This window comes from Stegostoma tigrinum, chromosome 6, assembly GCF_030684315.1.
Source record: "Stegostoma tigrinum isolate sSteTig4 chromosome 6, sSteTig4.hap1, whole genome shotgun sequence".
Lineage (NCBI taxonomy): Eukaryota > Metazoa > Chordata > Chondrichthyes > Orectolobiformes > Stegostomatidae > Stegostoma > Stegostoma tigrinum.
Window position 1 is genome coordinate 12,538,363 of NC_081359.1, and position 17,609 is coordinate 12,555,971.

The 17,609-nt window shown below is 41.1% G+C and overlaps 1 protein-coding gene across 2 annotated transcripts in view; it reads left to right on the plus strand.

Moving 5' to 3' along the window:
• Positions 1-17,347, plus strand: part of LOC125453523 (nectin-1-like) — an 81,259-nt gene extending 63,912 nt beyond the window's left edge. For both annotated transcript variants that reach the window (XM_048533238.2, XM_048533237.2), the window contains exons 6-8: positions 729-807; positions 11,640-11,673; positions 16,343-17,347. In XM_048533238.2, coding sequence (XP_048389195.1) covers positions 729-807; positions 11,640-11,673; positions 16,343-16,621 — 392 coding nt within the window. In that variant the 3' untranslated portion in view covers positions 16,622-17,347. The remainder of the gene's footprint in view (positions 1-728; positions 808-11,639; positions 11,674-16,342) is intronic.
• Positions 17,348-17,609: the final 262 nt, after the last annotated feature.

The following is a 17,609-nucleotide window of genomic DNA, read 5'->3' on the forward strand; positions in this document are numbered from 1 at the left end:
CAAAGACTTTTGTCCTTCTTTTATGCTGACCTCTTGCATATTGCTGACTTTCATTGTTTTTCCACTTTGTCCAAAACAAATCCAGTGCAATACAGACAACTCCAGTTTCAGGGAAGGGTGAGTTAGTAAAAATAGGTGTCCGAAACCAATCAGAAAACCTGCTATATCGATGTGAAATGTTATGACACCTACTCAAAGCTGATTGTTTCTTATTTTATCGTTCAGATCAGCCAGTCCTGATGATAGTATTGTGATTTGAAAATGAACCACAGGCCAATATGAGAATAATGGATGTATGGTTAATGGCCTTATTCACCAATGTTAGCAAGTTTATTCACGGCCAGTTGGGGCCTAAAAAAAAGATTTTGTTTTGAGTTGTTTTCCTTCTTTTCCAGGATATGCAAGGATATATCAATTTCTGTTGGTGTTTCTTGTAAGGGAAATAGATTAATATGAGTCTGGGAATTTCATTTGAACATTACAAGCTTAAGAATTGCTGGTTTATGGGATAAAATCACAGGCAGAAGGGTCTTTTATGTTTTCTTGATTGAATGGACAATGGATAAGTTAATAACACTTTAAATAGTGCTCTAGTGCCTTGCAGCACTGAAGAGTGTAACAGAAATTTTTCATACCTGTGTTATGAACAAAAGGAACTAGCAATCAATTATAGTAAACAAATGAAGTCTGTGGATGAAGGAATAAGTGATTGTGATTTATTATTGCAGGGCTTCCTACAAGAGCTGTGCTAACAGCAGTATGTATTATCCTCACAGCCAGTGTCACTTTCTGCTGTGTTTTGAGGTGGTAAGTTGGTTTAAATTCAGATTTATAAAACTAGTGCCAATCTGAAGTGTCACATTTATCCTGATGAATTGTTTCGTAGTTGTTTTCATCAAAAACAAAATTCTTTACAATAGAGGTTCATTGTACTAGATTGAATTCTTATATAGTGCCCACAAAATAGCATTTACACCACAATAGTGCCCACCAGATGGGCTAACTACCGAGAGGGCTCCTGGAGCAGGTTGGATCTGAGGGATTTCCTACTCATTCATCATAACTTGGAGGTGGGAAAAAAATTTAGAGAGTCTTAAGACTCTCAGTTGGCATGAATCAGCCCTTAATTCCATAAGGTCAGAGGGTGAGTATGTTTCCAAAATAACTGCACTGAAGCCGATATCCCATCACCAGGTCATCCTTTACTTATTATGTGCACAGGGCATGACCTCTTTCTAGCTAGCTCAGAGCCAGTCCGTAGAACGAGTAGACTCTGAGACTCCTGTTTATAGCTGTCAGCCAGGACTCCCTGATCGGACCAGGTTAACTGCCCCAATCAGGAATCTTACATTCAACAAGCTCTACCTGTCTAACCTCGATCCAATCACTAAAATCTCAATCCTGTGCTCTGAGAAAATGAGACACAGGATCAGAATTAGGCCGTTTGGCACATTGCGTCTGCTCCTCCACTCAATTAGTTCATGGTCGATCTGGGATAGTGTGTTGCTGCAGTGAGGGCAACTGATCAGAGGTTAATAAACTGGATTGAATCTTAGATTTTGAGTTGTCAATAGGAAGCAAAATTTAGAGGGGACATTTGATTGGAAATTATAGCCGTGCAGATTCTGATATTACATCCCTTGAATTTAATAAATTGATAAATATAGGCTGTAAAGTTATGAAAATCTTCATGCATGTACAGTCCCTTGTTGGCAACGTAAGAGCCTTCAATTAACCTTAAAAGCCTACGAAAGGTGCTGGCAATGTTTGTTACTCTTTGAACTATATAGACCAACCTGCTCCAAACTCTGAGGCAGGCCATCCAGAATCAAAGACAGTAGCAATAACAGGAGCAGATTACTTCAAGACTGTGTCTTTTAGTTAATAGCAGATGTGTGGTGTTGTTACATAAGCGCTGGGTTTCCATATGTCACATCTGCCATCTAAATACAGCTGTTGATGGCAACTGTTTTAAGGTGTGTATGTTACACATGGGGAAAACAAAACTATGTATGTGCAATGAGCACAGAAATTCCACTTCAAGTCCTGAGAGGTAACATTGCAGAGCCGATCTGAATGGCCCTATTTTTCTGCCTGTGGAGAGAGTATCAGGAACTCATTGAATGGGGAAATTCATGTTTATTCAGTATGTTATTTGACACACAGGGCAGCGCATGCTTTAATTCTCAAAGGGACAGTTCCTGTCCCACCAGAAGTCAATGTTGAAATTTCGGGTATCCACCATGCACTATAGTCAAAGCACTTGGATAAAGACCGAATTTATCCTGGGTGCATTTGCTGGTGGTGGGGAAATGTGCTTCCACACTCTGAAGTTGGAAAATTTGGTCTCTGGAATCTGCATTTAGCTAAATGAACTGGAGCACTCAATCCAACAGCGGGAGCACGTCATCTACTTAAAGAAACATACTCAGGGAACTGCTGCACTATCTTGCTAATCTTCCTTAATGTGCATTCATTCTCTCTGACTCTGAACACTCAAAAGTACAAACGTACAAATTAGAAGTAGGTATAAGGTATTCAAAGCCTTGGGCTTGCTTGGCCACTCAATAGGATTTGATTGTAACTTCAGCTCCAATTTTCAAGCTAGCCCCAAAGCCTTTTGACCCTCTTTTCAGTCAAGTGTTTAGCACAGACTGTGGTGAGAATGTATGATATATTATTATCATTTATGATGCTTTATAAAAGAAGGCAGGTGTATTTTGATTGGTTGTGTGATTTGTTTTTTATCAGGGTCAGAAAATTGGAGACCCCTTACTTTTAAACTATGTCCCTCCAGTTCTGGTCTCGACAACTGTGTTCAGCTTCAGAGCCAACACATCCAGAAACATGGTATCCACGTTAGTATTGGCCTTGAAGTTGCAATTGTACCAGCTCCTAATGAGCTCCTACTTTCAGAAATTTCAGCTCTTCCAGGTGACAAGTTCACACATAGGGTGGAATCTTGTGCCCTCTGGAGACTTTGGTGATGGGACGGAGTTAGATAAGGGCGGCACAGTGGCTCAGTGGTTAGCACTGCTGCCTCACAGCACAAGGGACCCGGATTCGATTCCACCCTCGGGCGGCTGTCCGTGTGGAGTTTGCACATTCTCCCCGTGTCTGTGTAGGTTTCCTCCGGGTGCTCTGGTTTCCTCCCACAGTCCAACAGTGCACAGGCTGGTTGCATTGGCCATGCTAAATTGCCCGTACTGTTCAGGGATGCTAAGATTAGCTGGGTTATAGGGCAATGGGTCTGGGTGGGATGCTCCCAGGGTTGGTGTGGATTGTTGGGCCAAAGGGCCTATTCCCACACTGTAAGGATTCTATGATGATAAGACTGTGACACATTCCCACCGCCAATTGGATTAAGCTCAAGATGCAAAGGGCAGTGGGTGGTGCCACACCTCTGTTAATTAAGGCCCTTAATTGTGTAGTTAATGTCGTCCCAGGGCTACATCCACTGACGATGATTGAGGAATAGCCATTTGAGGAGTGTGACCCACAGCTACCTATAGTGCGAGAACACTTGATGCCAGATTGAGGGCGCCCTTGTCAGGAAAGGAGAAAGGGAATGGAGGTGCGAGTAGTGAAGGGTGTAAACCACTCACCTGCTATTGCAGCTGAAGCCCTCCCCTGCCACCCCTTTCCTGTCATCATTCATTGTGTTGGTCCTTCTCAATCTGAGATTGCAGGTGAGTGTCATACCAGCAGAAGCCACCAATTTTCCAGTGGCGCTGTTGAGTACGGATGAGCTACAGCTATTGTAGAATAGACTAGAATCTCTACAGTGTGGAAACGGGCCCTTCAGCCCAACAAGTCTACACCGATGCTGAAAGTATCTGACACAGACCCATCCCCCTAATCTACACATCCCTAGATGCTACGGGCAATTTAGTATGGCCAATCCACCTAGCCTGCACATCTTTGGATTGTGGGAGGAATCCCTCACAGAGGTGAGGAGAATGTGCAAACTCCACACAGACAGTCACCCGAGGGTGGAATCGAACTCCGGTCCCTGGTGCTGTGAGGCTGCAGTGCTAACCACTGAGCCACCGTGCCGCCCTTGCTGTGATCGGCTTTTGCAGGGCAGTACTTTCACCACCACCAACATCACACACACAATGGTCTTTGATGTTTGGGGAGGCCTGATGCTGACCTGTTAAATGGCTGAGTGGTACAAGTTCTGGCAAGACTTCACAAAAGGAGGTGGCGCGGAAGTCTGCCATTTCTCTAGCCAGCAGCTGAGACCCCACCCACCACCGTCTCCACAAGATTTCACTCAGAGTTACTTGGCCAGGACACAAAAAATATCCTGTAGTGTCCACACTTCAAAGATTGGGCACTCGAACAAGCTGAGGATCCCTGCCATGTTTCGATTCATTAGAGTAACTGAATATAACAGAAACAAATGCTGAAAAATGCGTATGAAGTCAGCACTCTCCCTTGTGCTCCCACCAATTTTTTTTTCCTTGTTTCCTGATGTTTCTGCCGCCTCTGTTCTGTTCTTACATGCACCAGATTAGTCATTGTTTGAAGTTCAGTAACAAAGTCAGTTTAAGTTAACTCTTCTTTGCACACAGTTTAACAAATTAATTGGAATCACGTAATTATTTCCATTTCACAGATTGCACTCCCTTAGTTCCTGCTGACCAATTACACAACAAACTGCTTTTAAGCTTGGTAAGCATGCCCATTCCCAGATATTATAGAAATTCACCTTGTCATTAACGAGCTTCATACATTAGAAATAAATCACAGAATTTCAGGTGCAAAGGTCAACAGCTTGAGCTCCTAACATGCATCAATGGCTTTTCAAGCCCAAATTTGCAAAAGCTCCCAGTATATTGGAGGGTTTCAACCATTTCATTTGCCCAGTATTTCATTTGAGAGTAGATACATCCCAGTTAAATCAAACTTGGACAACTTGAAAACTCTTTCCACTTCTGAGAGTAAACTTTTCAGGTGCAGTTCAATAAAAGTTGAAGGAAAAGGTCTCTTATAGATAGTGCAAGGTGGGAAGAAAAAACAAAGAAGAGGGGAAAGAGGAAGAGAAAATAAAGGATTGAAAGATGGATAGAAAGAATTTCCATTTTAGCACTTTTAAACATCTCTCAGAAGCATCTGGAATCACTCCATGCAAAATCTACTATTCCCAATTTGAGTCATTGTTTAAATGTAGACTTTTTAAAAATTCATCGGCAGGATGAGGGCAGGCCCAGCATTTATTACAAATCCCTAATTTCCCAAAGGGCTGCTAAGAATCAGCCACATTGCTGTGGGTCTGGAGTCACAAGTAGGCCAGATCAAGTAAAGATGGCAGTTTCCGTCCCTCAAAGATATTGGTGAATCAGATGGGTTTTTCTTGACAATTGATTCATGGTCATCATTAGATTCTTAATTCCAGATATTAATTGAACTCAAATTCCAACATCTGCTGAGACAGGATTAAAACTCCCACCCGCAGAAGATTAACTGGATTACCGGTCTGGCAATAATACCAGTAGGTCACTGCCTCTTCTTAAATATTGATGAGGATCAGACAGAGGAGTGTAGACTGAGGAAAAACATTGCACAGTTTATTTTGATTATCTTCTAGATTTTTGTGTAAGGGTGTCTCAATCTCAGATAAAGTAGCAGTGGGTTTATTGATGGATACAATGGATATTGTTAACATGGATTTTAAGGAAATGTTCAACAAAGTGTCACATAATGTATGAGAGAGCCAGTATCAAACTGAATAACAAATTGGTTTAAGGACAGATAACAGTGAATTATGCTCAGGTTGTTTCTCAGTCTATAGGATAGAAGACAGTAATATTCCACAAACTGTTAGGACCATGTCAAAAGGCTGCAACAGGACATGAATGGAGTAGAAGAGTAGGCAGTCAAGTGGATGACAGAATGAATACAGTGATGCATTTTAGCTGAAGGAATAGGGAGAAGCAATACAGGCTTGATGGCACAGGCTCAAGAGTATGAAGTACAGAGGAACCTGGGAATGTTATGCTGAGATCTGTGAAGATGGCAGTGACTGAGTAATTAGTAAAGTTTATGGAATCTTAAACTTTATAAATTGATGATTTGAGCACAAAAGTAGAGGAGAGAAATGTTAAATCTTTATAACGCTCTGGTAAAGCCACAACTAGAGCTGCATCCAACTCAGGTCACTACATTTTAGGAAGGATGTGAGATTTGCCAGAAAGGTTTAGGGATGAGTGACTTTTAGCACTTAGGTTAGATTAGTGATGCTGGAGTTGTCTTTCTTTGAGTAAAGGGTATTAAGGAGAAATTTGATAGAGCTTTGCTAGATTATGAAAAGATTAGTAAATCAAGGAAAAAAATGTTTCCATTAGCTGATGACACAAGGACAAGAGAAAACATTTATGAGTCTGGGGAAGGTATAAAGGCAGGGCATAGGAGAAAAAACATTTTGCAGAGCAGCTATCCCCAGTTTATGCTGTGGGTGATTAACTTTATTTCTTGCCAATGAGTAAAAGGAAATCACAAGCTCGCTTAAATGAATAGACACTTTTGGATGACTTGCTCATGATTGCCTGATATGTTTGCCCAGCAGCTAAGGGTTCCTACCAGTACACAGAACATAGAACATAGAACATTACAGCACAGTACAGGCCCTTCGGCCCTCGATGTTGCGCTGACCTGTGAAACCAATCTGAAGCCCATCTAACCGACACTATTCCATTATCATCCATATGTTTATCCAATAATTGACCATTTAAACGCCCTTAAGCTTGGTGAATCTACTACTGTTGCAGGCAGGGCATTCCACGCCCTTATGACTCTCTGAGTAAAGAACCAACCGCTGCATTCTGTCCTATATCTATCACCAGCAGTACAATCCCTGGAAATTGTCCTCTTGAAACTTACAAAGGAGTAGTTTCTTAAGTCCCTTAGTGAAACCCCTGAGGCTTCCAGTGTTTTTAATTGCAAGAGATCTGGGATAGAGTAGCTGCAGTAATGGAATTTGGAAGTTTGGCTAATTGTTGGAACATACCATTGCTATTCCCAGCAGAATCTAAGTCCATTTTGAGGAATGGGGCTCAACAGCATTCAAAGGTACCTCTCTAGACAGCTGTGAACTGTTGTTCTATTTGGCAGGCAGCCAGATGGTGGGCCAACTCCAATGCCATGAGGGTGCCAGAGCCAAAGTGGCAATGACTCAAGTTAGTTTTATAGACTGCAGCATCACAACTGGTACAGTAGAGAATGCCAAGCTCCTCTCTCACCTCTGCTCAAAGAAGCCAGATTATAAAGGAAATAACAAGCTTCCATTTGCTGTTTCATCATTTTGTTTCTTAAGTTTGTAATCTCCCCATGTGATAATTAACTTATTGTCCAATGACTGAGCATTATTACTTCTTGCTAATAGCACACCCGTGCAATTCCTCATTAGTGCCAGAAAGGTGTGGTTATAACGAATATAATAATGATTACAATATAGATTTGGTACTCCTGTATCCTACAATGACTGATGTTGATTATTAGTACACTAGAAAGCAGGGCTATACGCAAAAGCTGTGCATAAATTTACAGCAATCACCCTCCCCTCCCTTAATTTCTCTCCTGAATCTACAGCAGCACTTGTTAAGTCCTTTGTTTCTCAGATCACACTATGGGCAATTTAGCATGGCCAATTCACTGAGCCTGCACGTATTTGGGCTGTGAGAGGAAACCAGAGCACCTGAAGGCCCACACAGACACAGGGAGAATTCCCAACAGTCAAAAGGAGGAAATAAGTCCATGAATAGAGGCAGATGATTAACGTGAGAAAGCGTATCTGTCATTGGGAGAGAGTCAGTAGTGGGAATATATTCAAGGCTGAGTTAAAAATAGACATTTGAATGACAATGGAATCAAGGGTTATGGGGGCAGGCATTAATTGTGTCTACTGAATCCACAGAGGCACTTCCATCTAGCCAACTCCCAACCATGCATAGATACATCTTGGACAAGAAAAAGGAATGGGGGCAGGGGTAGGCCATCTAGCTTCTCAGGCCTGTTCCTCCAGTTAATAACATTGTGGCTGAGCTGATTGTGTCTTAGCTCTGCTATTCTGCCTGCCCCATAACCTTTGATTCCTTTGTCATTCAAATGTCTGCTTTTAACTTAGCCTTGAGTGTTTTGCCGCTATTGATTCTACCCCAATGATGGGTACACTCAATCTATCCATTTCCATCTATTCATACATCATACATACAATCCCTACAGCATGGAAACTGGCCCTTTGGCTCAACAAGTCCACACCGACCCTTTGAGCATCCCACATTAACCCACCTAATCTACACATCCCTGAACACTATGGGCAATTTAGCATGGCCAATCCACTGAGCCTGCACATCTTTGGGCTGTGAGAGGAAACCAGAGCACCTGAAGGCCCACACAGACACAGGGAGAATATGCAAACTCAACACAGACAGTCGCCCAAAGGTGGAATCAAACCTGGGTCCCTGGCGCTGTGAGGCAGCAGTGCTAACCATTGTGCCACCGTGCCGCCTCACGGACACGTTTCCTCATTTTGACCGTTGAGAACAGAGGATCTTGGAAACCAAGGACTTAGAACAGGAATATGGCCATTTGGCCCTTCAAGTCTGCATCACCATCTTATTTCACAATGGCTGAAATGGGTGCCGCTTCTGTTGTGAAAGGGACACTGAAGCAACCTTACAAAGCTACACATCACTGAACATTGACAGCACAGTGTGGATGTGGTTAAAAAATGTGAGAATGAGGGAGAGTCTTAAGAGCATATGGATATAAACACACAAAGAATATAGGTTTGTCCTTATGCAAGATGGAAACCTGGTCATAATTCTTTGTTTTATTGTATTACTGTCATTTCCATGCTTTCATCACCTCCAGGGCCAGTTTTACTAAGTTGCAACAACGATCAAAATATTTGGGCTGCCCTTGATTTTTTTTTAAAGACCAGTTGGGCAGCATGACTAACATTTCCTGACAAGAGCAGGTATTTTGTGGTGAATCATTTCTACATGTAGCCAGTGCTTTTTTTTTTAATTCTATGAGCACTACAAATGTTGCTGAAATCACTGGTTTGTGCTTTCCAATTCGGTGGATCAATCAGTCAGGCATTAACAATACATTGCCAATCTACTAGTGTGGAAAACATAAATCAAACTGAAATTCATAATAACATAAATGTGAACTTAATCAGAAAAGTAGTTAAGCTGTCCATAAAACTGGAGCTGAAAAATCAAATTTTCATTCCACGAATAACTACATTAGATTCAAGTGTAAGGCTTTGAGTTTGAAATGAGCTGATGCCTCCACTTGTTTATTTCTGTTTTATGAATTAATGGCCCTCCTGTAGCAGGAGAGATCGATCAGATGCTTTACTTAATCTGATACAATACCAGATGCCTCTCTGTTTCAAAACAGGCTGGCTTTGAAGGACCCCAGAATCCCACCAACTTAAGTTATGCAAACTCCCAGGCTAGGGAGGAATTTTGATGAACACCATTGAAATGAAAATAAATAGGTATTTCTAATAGGGTTTAATACCTTCCAGTAGCCTACTATGGATTAATATTGGTATACGTTAAGAGGTGACAATAGTGAGAAATAAAAACAGTGGGACAGGAGTCTTTTTCAACTGTTGAGCTTGTTCTGCCACTTTGTTATCTTTGACAGTCCTATGTTTACATAGAATCATAGAAACATTATAGCAGGAGTAGGTCATTCAGCTCTTTGAGCCTGTACCACCATTCAAAATGATCATGGCTGATCATTCAATTTCAGTATCCCATTCCCACTTTCTCTCCATACCCCTTGATTCCTTTTGGCACAAGGACCATGTCCAGCTCCCTCTTAAACATATCTAACAAACTGGCCCAACCCCAGTTCTGCACAATATTTTGATCTATTAATTGTGAGATTGTTTAATTCTGCACAGTACGCTGCTTACAATATTTAGCATGCACATAGTCCTATTCTGTCTTCATCTCAGACAGTCTCTTGGGGTCTATGATGACCTTCTGGTTTTGTCAGTGCTGAAGTGACTGAAAAGTCTAAAGCTCATTCCACAGCTGGGAAAGCTAGTGTTTGTTAAAGTGGATAGGTGGGGTATTCATGCTTTTGTACACCCTTTCCACTATTTACATGTGGCCTTCACTCCAAGTTTCTCTGCAGCCCAGATGAGATATCCTGAACCTAGGCACCAGGTAGGCAATACAGCCTTCGGGACTTGATCCTGGCATACAGAGCAGCATCTATTCCCCTGATTTTACTATCTTTTATGCCCCCCTCTTGAATGGCTTCCTGTACATGGTGCTACAGTCAACTTACTCACCCTCCCGAAAGCCCCCATTGTCATTTACAGCGGGACCATGAATCTCAAACCTGTTAGGCAAGGTCAAAGGTAAGGTTTGTTCAGCACCACCTCCTGGATCCCTCCAGCTGATTCGCACTCTGGGCTGTACCTGCCATTCCCCAGTGTGGCATTGTCTTTTCTGTACCTTGCTCTTCCATCATAGGTGTGAGCTGATCGTAAAATCCCACATCAGGAAGACAGAGTTAATGGCTGGTGAGGAAAGCATATAATCTTTATGATTTATTATTGTTAAAAACCAAGTTATTAATAGCCAGTCCTGGTCCCTCATTAAATCTGCATTATCTATCTAGTTGAGACAATGATATATTAAACAAATTAGTCCAATGGATTGCTGAGCCAGTTTGGCAGATTTAACTTAATAGTCAAGATTATTCACTGAGATAGATATTTACTAAATTCAGTTTGACTTCACAAAATAAAACAAAATACTGCAATAAAATAAGACAGCCTGAAATTCAAGTGAGCCTGATCTGGGCACCTGAGTGAATCAATATCAGCAACATTCCAGTATATGGAAAGGTCCAAGTAGGCTGTGAGCTTCATCAGAATGTCAGCTTTCATGATTCTAGTTCCAAGTAAGTGATTTAATTGAATTGACCGGAGGAATAAATGGATCTCAGAATACAGGATTAGGTTTGTGGAGTATTGATGGGGAGATTGCCAGGCTCGAAATCATTGTGGACTGTGAGTGTGAATGGTTCTTGATCCCAGGAATACCCTTGGGGATGTGGTCAACTTCAAAATTACAGGTTTCTGGAGTACTGCTGGTGAATGAGGAGCTGTCTTGAGAACAGTGCACGGAGGTCAGGGCTAGGACCAGCTCCAACACTCGAGAGAGATTAGATCCAGGAGATATACTGGAGTTGGGAGAAAGTTCAGAGATATTAGAACAGGGAGCAGAAGAGATCATGGAAAATATTTACCTGATGTAGGGTTTAGCTTTTCCTTTCTAACAGCTAATGAGAACTCTCACTGGCAACCTTTAGGAAAACCAAAGTTTTGGCAAACAAACTCTACAGTTCCATACACAAATAGAGAGGCAGGGACGTTAGAACAGAGGGAACAAAATCTCTTCTTTGTCTTTCACCATGATAGTGCCCAGTGCAAGTATGCATCATTTATATTGGGCATCAATTTTGGTGGCTCTACAGCAAACAGGTCACACAAAGGCAAATAGTGATGATTCCAGTTTTGCTGCCACAATGAGTTGTAATGAGTTTGAAATCCATATCAGCAACAAAATATATTAAAATATTGACACCTTGTATTTCAGGCATAGAAGGAAACAACTCGTTGTTATTCCCCAGGTAAGAACATATTATTCTTTATTAGATATTTGGTGGTTATTTTTATTTGATGAATCATTCAATAACGGGATCCCAGTCAGCCTCATGCCCAGAGGGGCCTGCTCGCCTGCAGAATGCTGGCTGTGGGGCAGAGGTTTACAGATGACCTCATGGGAAAAAATGGGGAAGTTTGTGTAGGAACTGTTCTTGTTGAAAATTAGACATAAGAAATAAGACCAGACGTAGGCCATTTCTGGCCCCTCAAGCCTATATATGCCATTCTGTAAGATCATAGCTGCCCAGGCCTCAAATCTGCTTTTGCAGCAGTTCAGCATAGCCGTCAACTCTTTCATATGTCAAAAATCTATCTACCTCCTCGTTAGGTACTTTCAGCGATCTAGCCTCCACAAGTCTCTGGGCAGAGAATTTGAGACATTCATTTCTTTCTGGGACAAGAAATTCTTCAGCATCTCAGTTTCAAAAAAGTGTCATCTAATTCCATAATTTTATCCCCTAGTTTGTGGTTCTGCCATCACAGGAATCATCTTTTCAACATCTAACCTATCAAGGTTATCTTTTTTATAATGCCCATCTTAAAGTTTACCTTAAAAGATAAGCCTATCTTTAAAAAAATACACAGCGAATACTGGAGAAATTCAGCAGGTCTGGCATTTTTGAAGAGGTGTCTAGGCCCAAAATGTCAGCCTTCCTGCTCTTCTGATGCTGCTTGGCCTGCTGTGTTCATCCAGCTCTACACCTTGTTATCTCAGATTCTCCAGCATCTGTAGTTCCTATTATCTGTGAGGCCTGACATACATAGATAAGCTGCAGAGCTGGGCTGAGAGGTGGCAAATGAAGTTTAATGCGGACAAGTGTGAGGTGATGCACTTTGGTAGGAGTAACCGGAAGGCAAAGTACTGGGCTAATGGTAAAATTCTTGGTAGTGTAGATGAGCAGAGAGATCTCGGTGTCCATGTACACAGATCCTTGAAAGTTGCCACCCAGGTTGACAGGGCTGTTAAGAAGGCATACAGTGTTTTAGCTTTTATTAGTAGAGGGATCAAGTTCCGGAACCAAGAGGTTATGCTGCAGCTGTACAAAACTCTGGTGCGGCCACACTTGGAGTATTGCGTACAGTTCTGGTCACCGCATTATAAGAAGGATGTGGAAGCTTTGGAAAGGGTGCAGAGGAGATTTACTAGGATGTTGCCTGGTATGGAGGGAAGGTCTTACGAGGAAAGGCTGAGGGACTTGAGGCTGTTTTCGTTAGAGAGAAAAGGTTGAGAGGTGACTTAATTGAGACATATAAAATAATCAGAGGGTTAGATAGGGTGGATAGGGAAAGCCTTTTTCCTAGGATGGTGACGGCGAGCACGAGGGGGCATAGCTTTAAATTGAGGGGTGAAAGATATAGGACAGATGTCAGAGGTTGTTTCTTTACTCAGAGAGTAGTAAGGGAATGGAACGCTTTGCCTGCAATGGTAGTAGATTCGCCAACTTTAAGTACATTTAAGCCATCATTGGACAAATATATGGACGTACATGGAATAGTGTAGGTTAGATGGGCTTCAGATCGGTATGACAGGTTGGCACAACATTGCGGGCCGAAGGGCCTGTACTGTGCTGTAATGTTCTATGTTCTATGTTCTAAGTTCTATCTGTGGAGAGAGAAACAGCATTAATGTTTCAATTCAGGTATGACTCTTTCTGTTTTGAAGAAGTACGCTGTCAGATCTGCTCAGTTTCTCCAGCATTCTCTGTGTATATTTCAGATTTGTAGCATCAATAATGTTTTGCTGTAATCCCTCAGAATTTTGCACCATATCACCCCTCATTTTTCTAATCTCTAATAAATAAAGATCCAACATTTTTCAGGGGTTCTAAATAAGTTAACTTCTTCATCCCAGCAATCACCCAAACGAATCCCTTTTTGGTCTGCCCCCAATGCCAGTCTATCTTTTCATAAATATCAGGACCAAAACTGTACATTGTGCTCCAGGTGCAACTTCAGCAATGCTCTGTAGAGTATTAACAAGACTTCCTCATTTTTAAGGTCTAACCCATTAGTTATAAAAACCAAAAATTCATTTGCCTTTTTAATTACTCACTGCAACTGCATGCTAACCTTTTGTGTTTCATGGACAAAAGTATTCAGAACTTTCTGTGCTGCACTTTTTTGAAGTCTCTTGCCATTTAACTAACAGTATGCCATTTAATTTTTCCTACCAAAGGGACATAACCGCACATTTCCCTGCATTAAATTCCATCTGCCAAGAATTTGCCCATTTTCTCAATCTATACAAATCCCTTTGCAGATTCCTTACGTCCTCATCACATCATGCTCTTTCACCCATTTTTGAACAGATTACACTCGATGCCTTCTTTCAATTTACTAAGGTAGATAGTAAGTAACTGAGGACCTGGGGATATCATTCCAACCTTTCTTCATTTCTCTATACTTGTCCTCATTTAAGTTGAGGGTCCTGATTTTAGTCCTCAGCTGCTCTGTCTTGAACTGAACTTGAAATTCTACCATTTTCTAAACATTACTCTCCAGAGGATCCTTGACTATGAGATCTCTTATTAATCCTACTTTGTTATACTGTATCTAAAATAGACTGTTCCTATGCAGATATTGCTCTAGGAAACAATCTTTAAACGATTCTTCAAATTTTTCTTCCATGCTCCCCTTGTCTATCTGATTTGTGCAGTGATTGTGCAGATTAAAATTGCCCATCACCATTGGAGTGCCCTTCTTGCATTTTCTACTCTTTCCAGATTTATAATGTGGAGATGCCAATGTTGGACTGTGGTGGACAAGGTCAAAAGTCACACAACACCAGGTTATACTCCAACAGGTTAATGTGAAATCACAAGCTTTTATCGCTCTGCCTCTTCATCAGGTGAAGCGAAGAGAAACACTCAGGCACAGAATTTATAAGATCAAAAATCATGCCAGGTGTATGAGTAGAGTGTCGAACAATAGGTCTTTGCGGGTGAACAAGAGTGTCAGATGGTGTGAGTAAAGTGTCAATATCTGAGTAACTAGTGAAGGGATGACCTATAATATGATTAAATAAGGCAGAGAGATGATTACAAAAAATTAAAAATAAGGTGGTGGTGGAGAGTCATCTCTTCACTTGTTATTCAGCTGTTGACACTTTCCTCACATCATCTGACACTCTTGATCACCTGCAGAAACCTATTATTTGGCCTGTCGACACTCCACTCACCCCAGTTGTGTGATCTCTTGAACTCTCTGATTATGAGGTATGTGCCTGGGAGCTCTTTTCACTTCACCTAATGAAGGGGCAGCGCTTCAAAAACTTGGGATTTCAGATAAACCTATTTGACTATAACCTGGTGTCCTGTGACTTTTGGCCCTGTCCAGATTTATACTTTGTCCTACAGTCAGTAAAATATTTTGGCACTAATCATGATTCCCACCAAAAATACCTCTTTCTGGTGCTGTGTTTTATTTCCACCTAACTGATTCCACATCACGATCAATTACAGCTACATCCCTGCTCACCGCTGCATTGATACCAGCTTTTATTAGCAAAGCTGCCCCACCTCTTTTCCCTTTCTGTCAATTCTTCTCGAAAATTGAATTCTCATGAAAAACTCATTTTTCAGGTCCCCTCTTCATACCCCAGTCTTCCCTCATAGGGGTTCAGCATGGTAGGTCAGCTGAAACTCTCTCTCAAGCAATTCACAGTTAAAATTATACTTGGCAATGACAGCATTATATCTCGATTGCATATTTAAAGAGGACTTTGGGTAGATGGTTTAACTAAAGCTTGAGTAAAATAGATATTTGAGAAAACCGTAGAAGCCCAGGACAAATATGTAGCCTGGGCGATTTTAAATACCAGCAGCTTGATTTCAGCTCGGGAGAGATTGAGCAGCTGTTATCCAAACTGGAAATTGAATGTTTCAATAGTATCTAACTATTATAGTGGCTTGATGTGTTATGGAATATTTCCAAAAATTGTCAAAAAATATTTTGCTCTCTGAGGTATTTAAGTTTTTGGCTTGGTCAACAGATTAGATAATAACAACCCTGTCAGTGAGGTGGTGATAAATTATTAACGCATAATTTCAAGCCAATCCCATCATAATGTACTGAGGCCTAGGTTATTCGCTAATGTGTGTGTGAGATAGCCATGAGAAAGAAGTTCCGTCTGCCACAGGATACGTTCTTGACTTTGGCCAAATTCCTCAAGTTGAGGGAAGTTTCTCTCAGCAGGTGACGGGAAAAGAGTTCGGAGTTTGACTGTCGCAGGCAGCTATTGGCTGGTTATACCTTGAGTTTGCTTTACTACCAGCTTGCAATCTCCTCTGTGTCATCCTCTTCTGACAAGATCATTCTTTATCCTCCAGTGCCTATTAAAAATTACTTTGGCCTGGCCAATTTTGCTTCGGCTCCATCCATGCTGCTATGAAGACAGACTAATGGATTGAGATGTCCATTCTTTATTCTAACTGCTGACTTAAATAGAGCTGAATGAAAATCAAATGGATTCTATAATGGCCAGGTTGAATCAGGTTATTGATTACCAAGCAGGGAAAAGATAAAATCTACATTGCTGGAAGACTTGTCTGTTCCTTGTATTATTGATTATTACAGCTGGCCTAATTTATTATCTGCAAAAACTGTTGAAATGAATTTATAATTTATGTTTTTCAGCAATATTCAATTCAAAACATTGGATACCAGGCTACCAGAGATTCCCATCACAGCTTCAAAACAAAACAGGACGTTGAGGACGGTGCCAGCAGGGTTAATATACCACAGGATTCCCAAAAAGATACTGGCCCTACAAATACAACCCAGGGGCCTATGGGTCATGTTGATGGCACTGATGTATCCCAAGCTGCTAAGGAAGATGGTGATGCATCTGAAGATTCCAAACAGCATGTTAAAAGTCCCAAGCACGATGCAAATGATAAGGAGTGTCTCGTTTAAGCAGGCCTAGTAATGGCGTTTAGTTCTATTCCTTTAGCCATGAGAGGCCAACGTGTCAATTGTATAGCTTATTAGCCCCAAGTCTGTATGGAAAAAGAAGTAAATTTATCACAGAATTCAATTTGAATACACTTGCTCACCTACAACCAAGTAGTTTCGTGTTGGGAGTCTCATAATGGATATTGGGAGATCTGGAAGAACATTTCTCATGACTGTCAGTGTGGAGTAGCTTGCATCTTGGGATATTGAAGGAACCAAGAATATAATTTTTTGATTGCTCATTTTGTTTAGCTCTTTTTCTTCCATGAAGACTCCAGTAGTCAGGCTGATCTGTGAACTACTCTATCTCATCAGTAAATATCATTCTGTAATTCAACCCTGGGGAGACTTCCGTCCAACTTGGTCAAATTTATCACTTGGGTTTTCTTGAAATAAAAATTCAACACATATTTCTGTGATGAAATTCCTATCATGTATTTGAGAGCTTAATGAGAGATATTGACATTAGTTCAACTTTATTTTTATATTTAAGGAGGAAATCAGCCTTAGATTGCACCATCCAAATGTGTGACCTTTCCCACCTATTAGGGAAAGAACAGCACATACACCAAGTCACATACCATCCTGACTTAAAGCTATATCACTGAGTTAAAATCCTGGAACTCCTTTCCGGAAAACACAGTGTATCCACACCACATGGACTATAGTGGTTCATGAAAGCACATTCTCAGGGGCAATTAGGAATGGGATAGAAATACCCACATGCCATGAATGAATAAAACAATTCTGCATGAAATACATTGGTATTATATTGTCAGGCATTAACATGGTGTTATTGATATTGATATTGATTTCTAACTGCTATTCAGAAGGAAAATACCTCAACCAAAGGTCAGGAGGGAGGGACTGACGAAGTAGGTCAGCAAAATCATCTTAACTTATTCACTCAAAGTGTTGTTTCTTAAATGATTTTGTCTCTATATCTCTG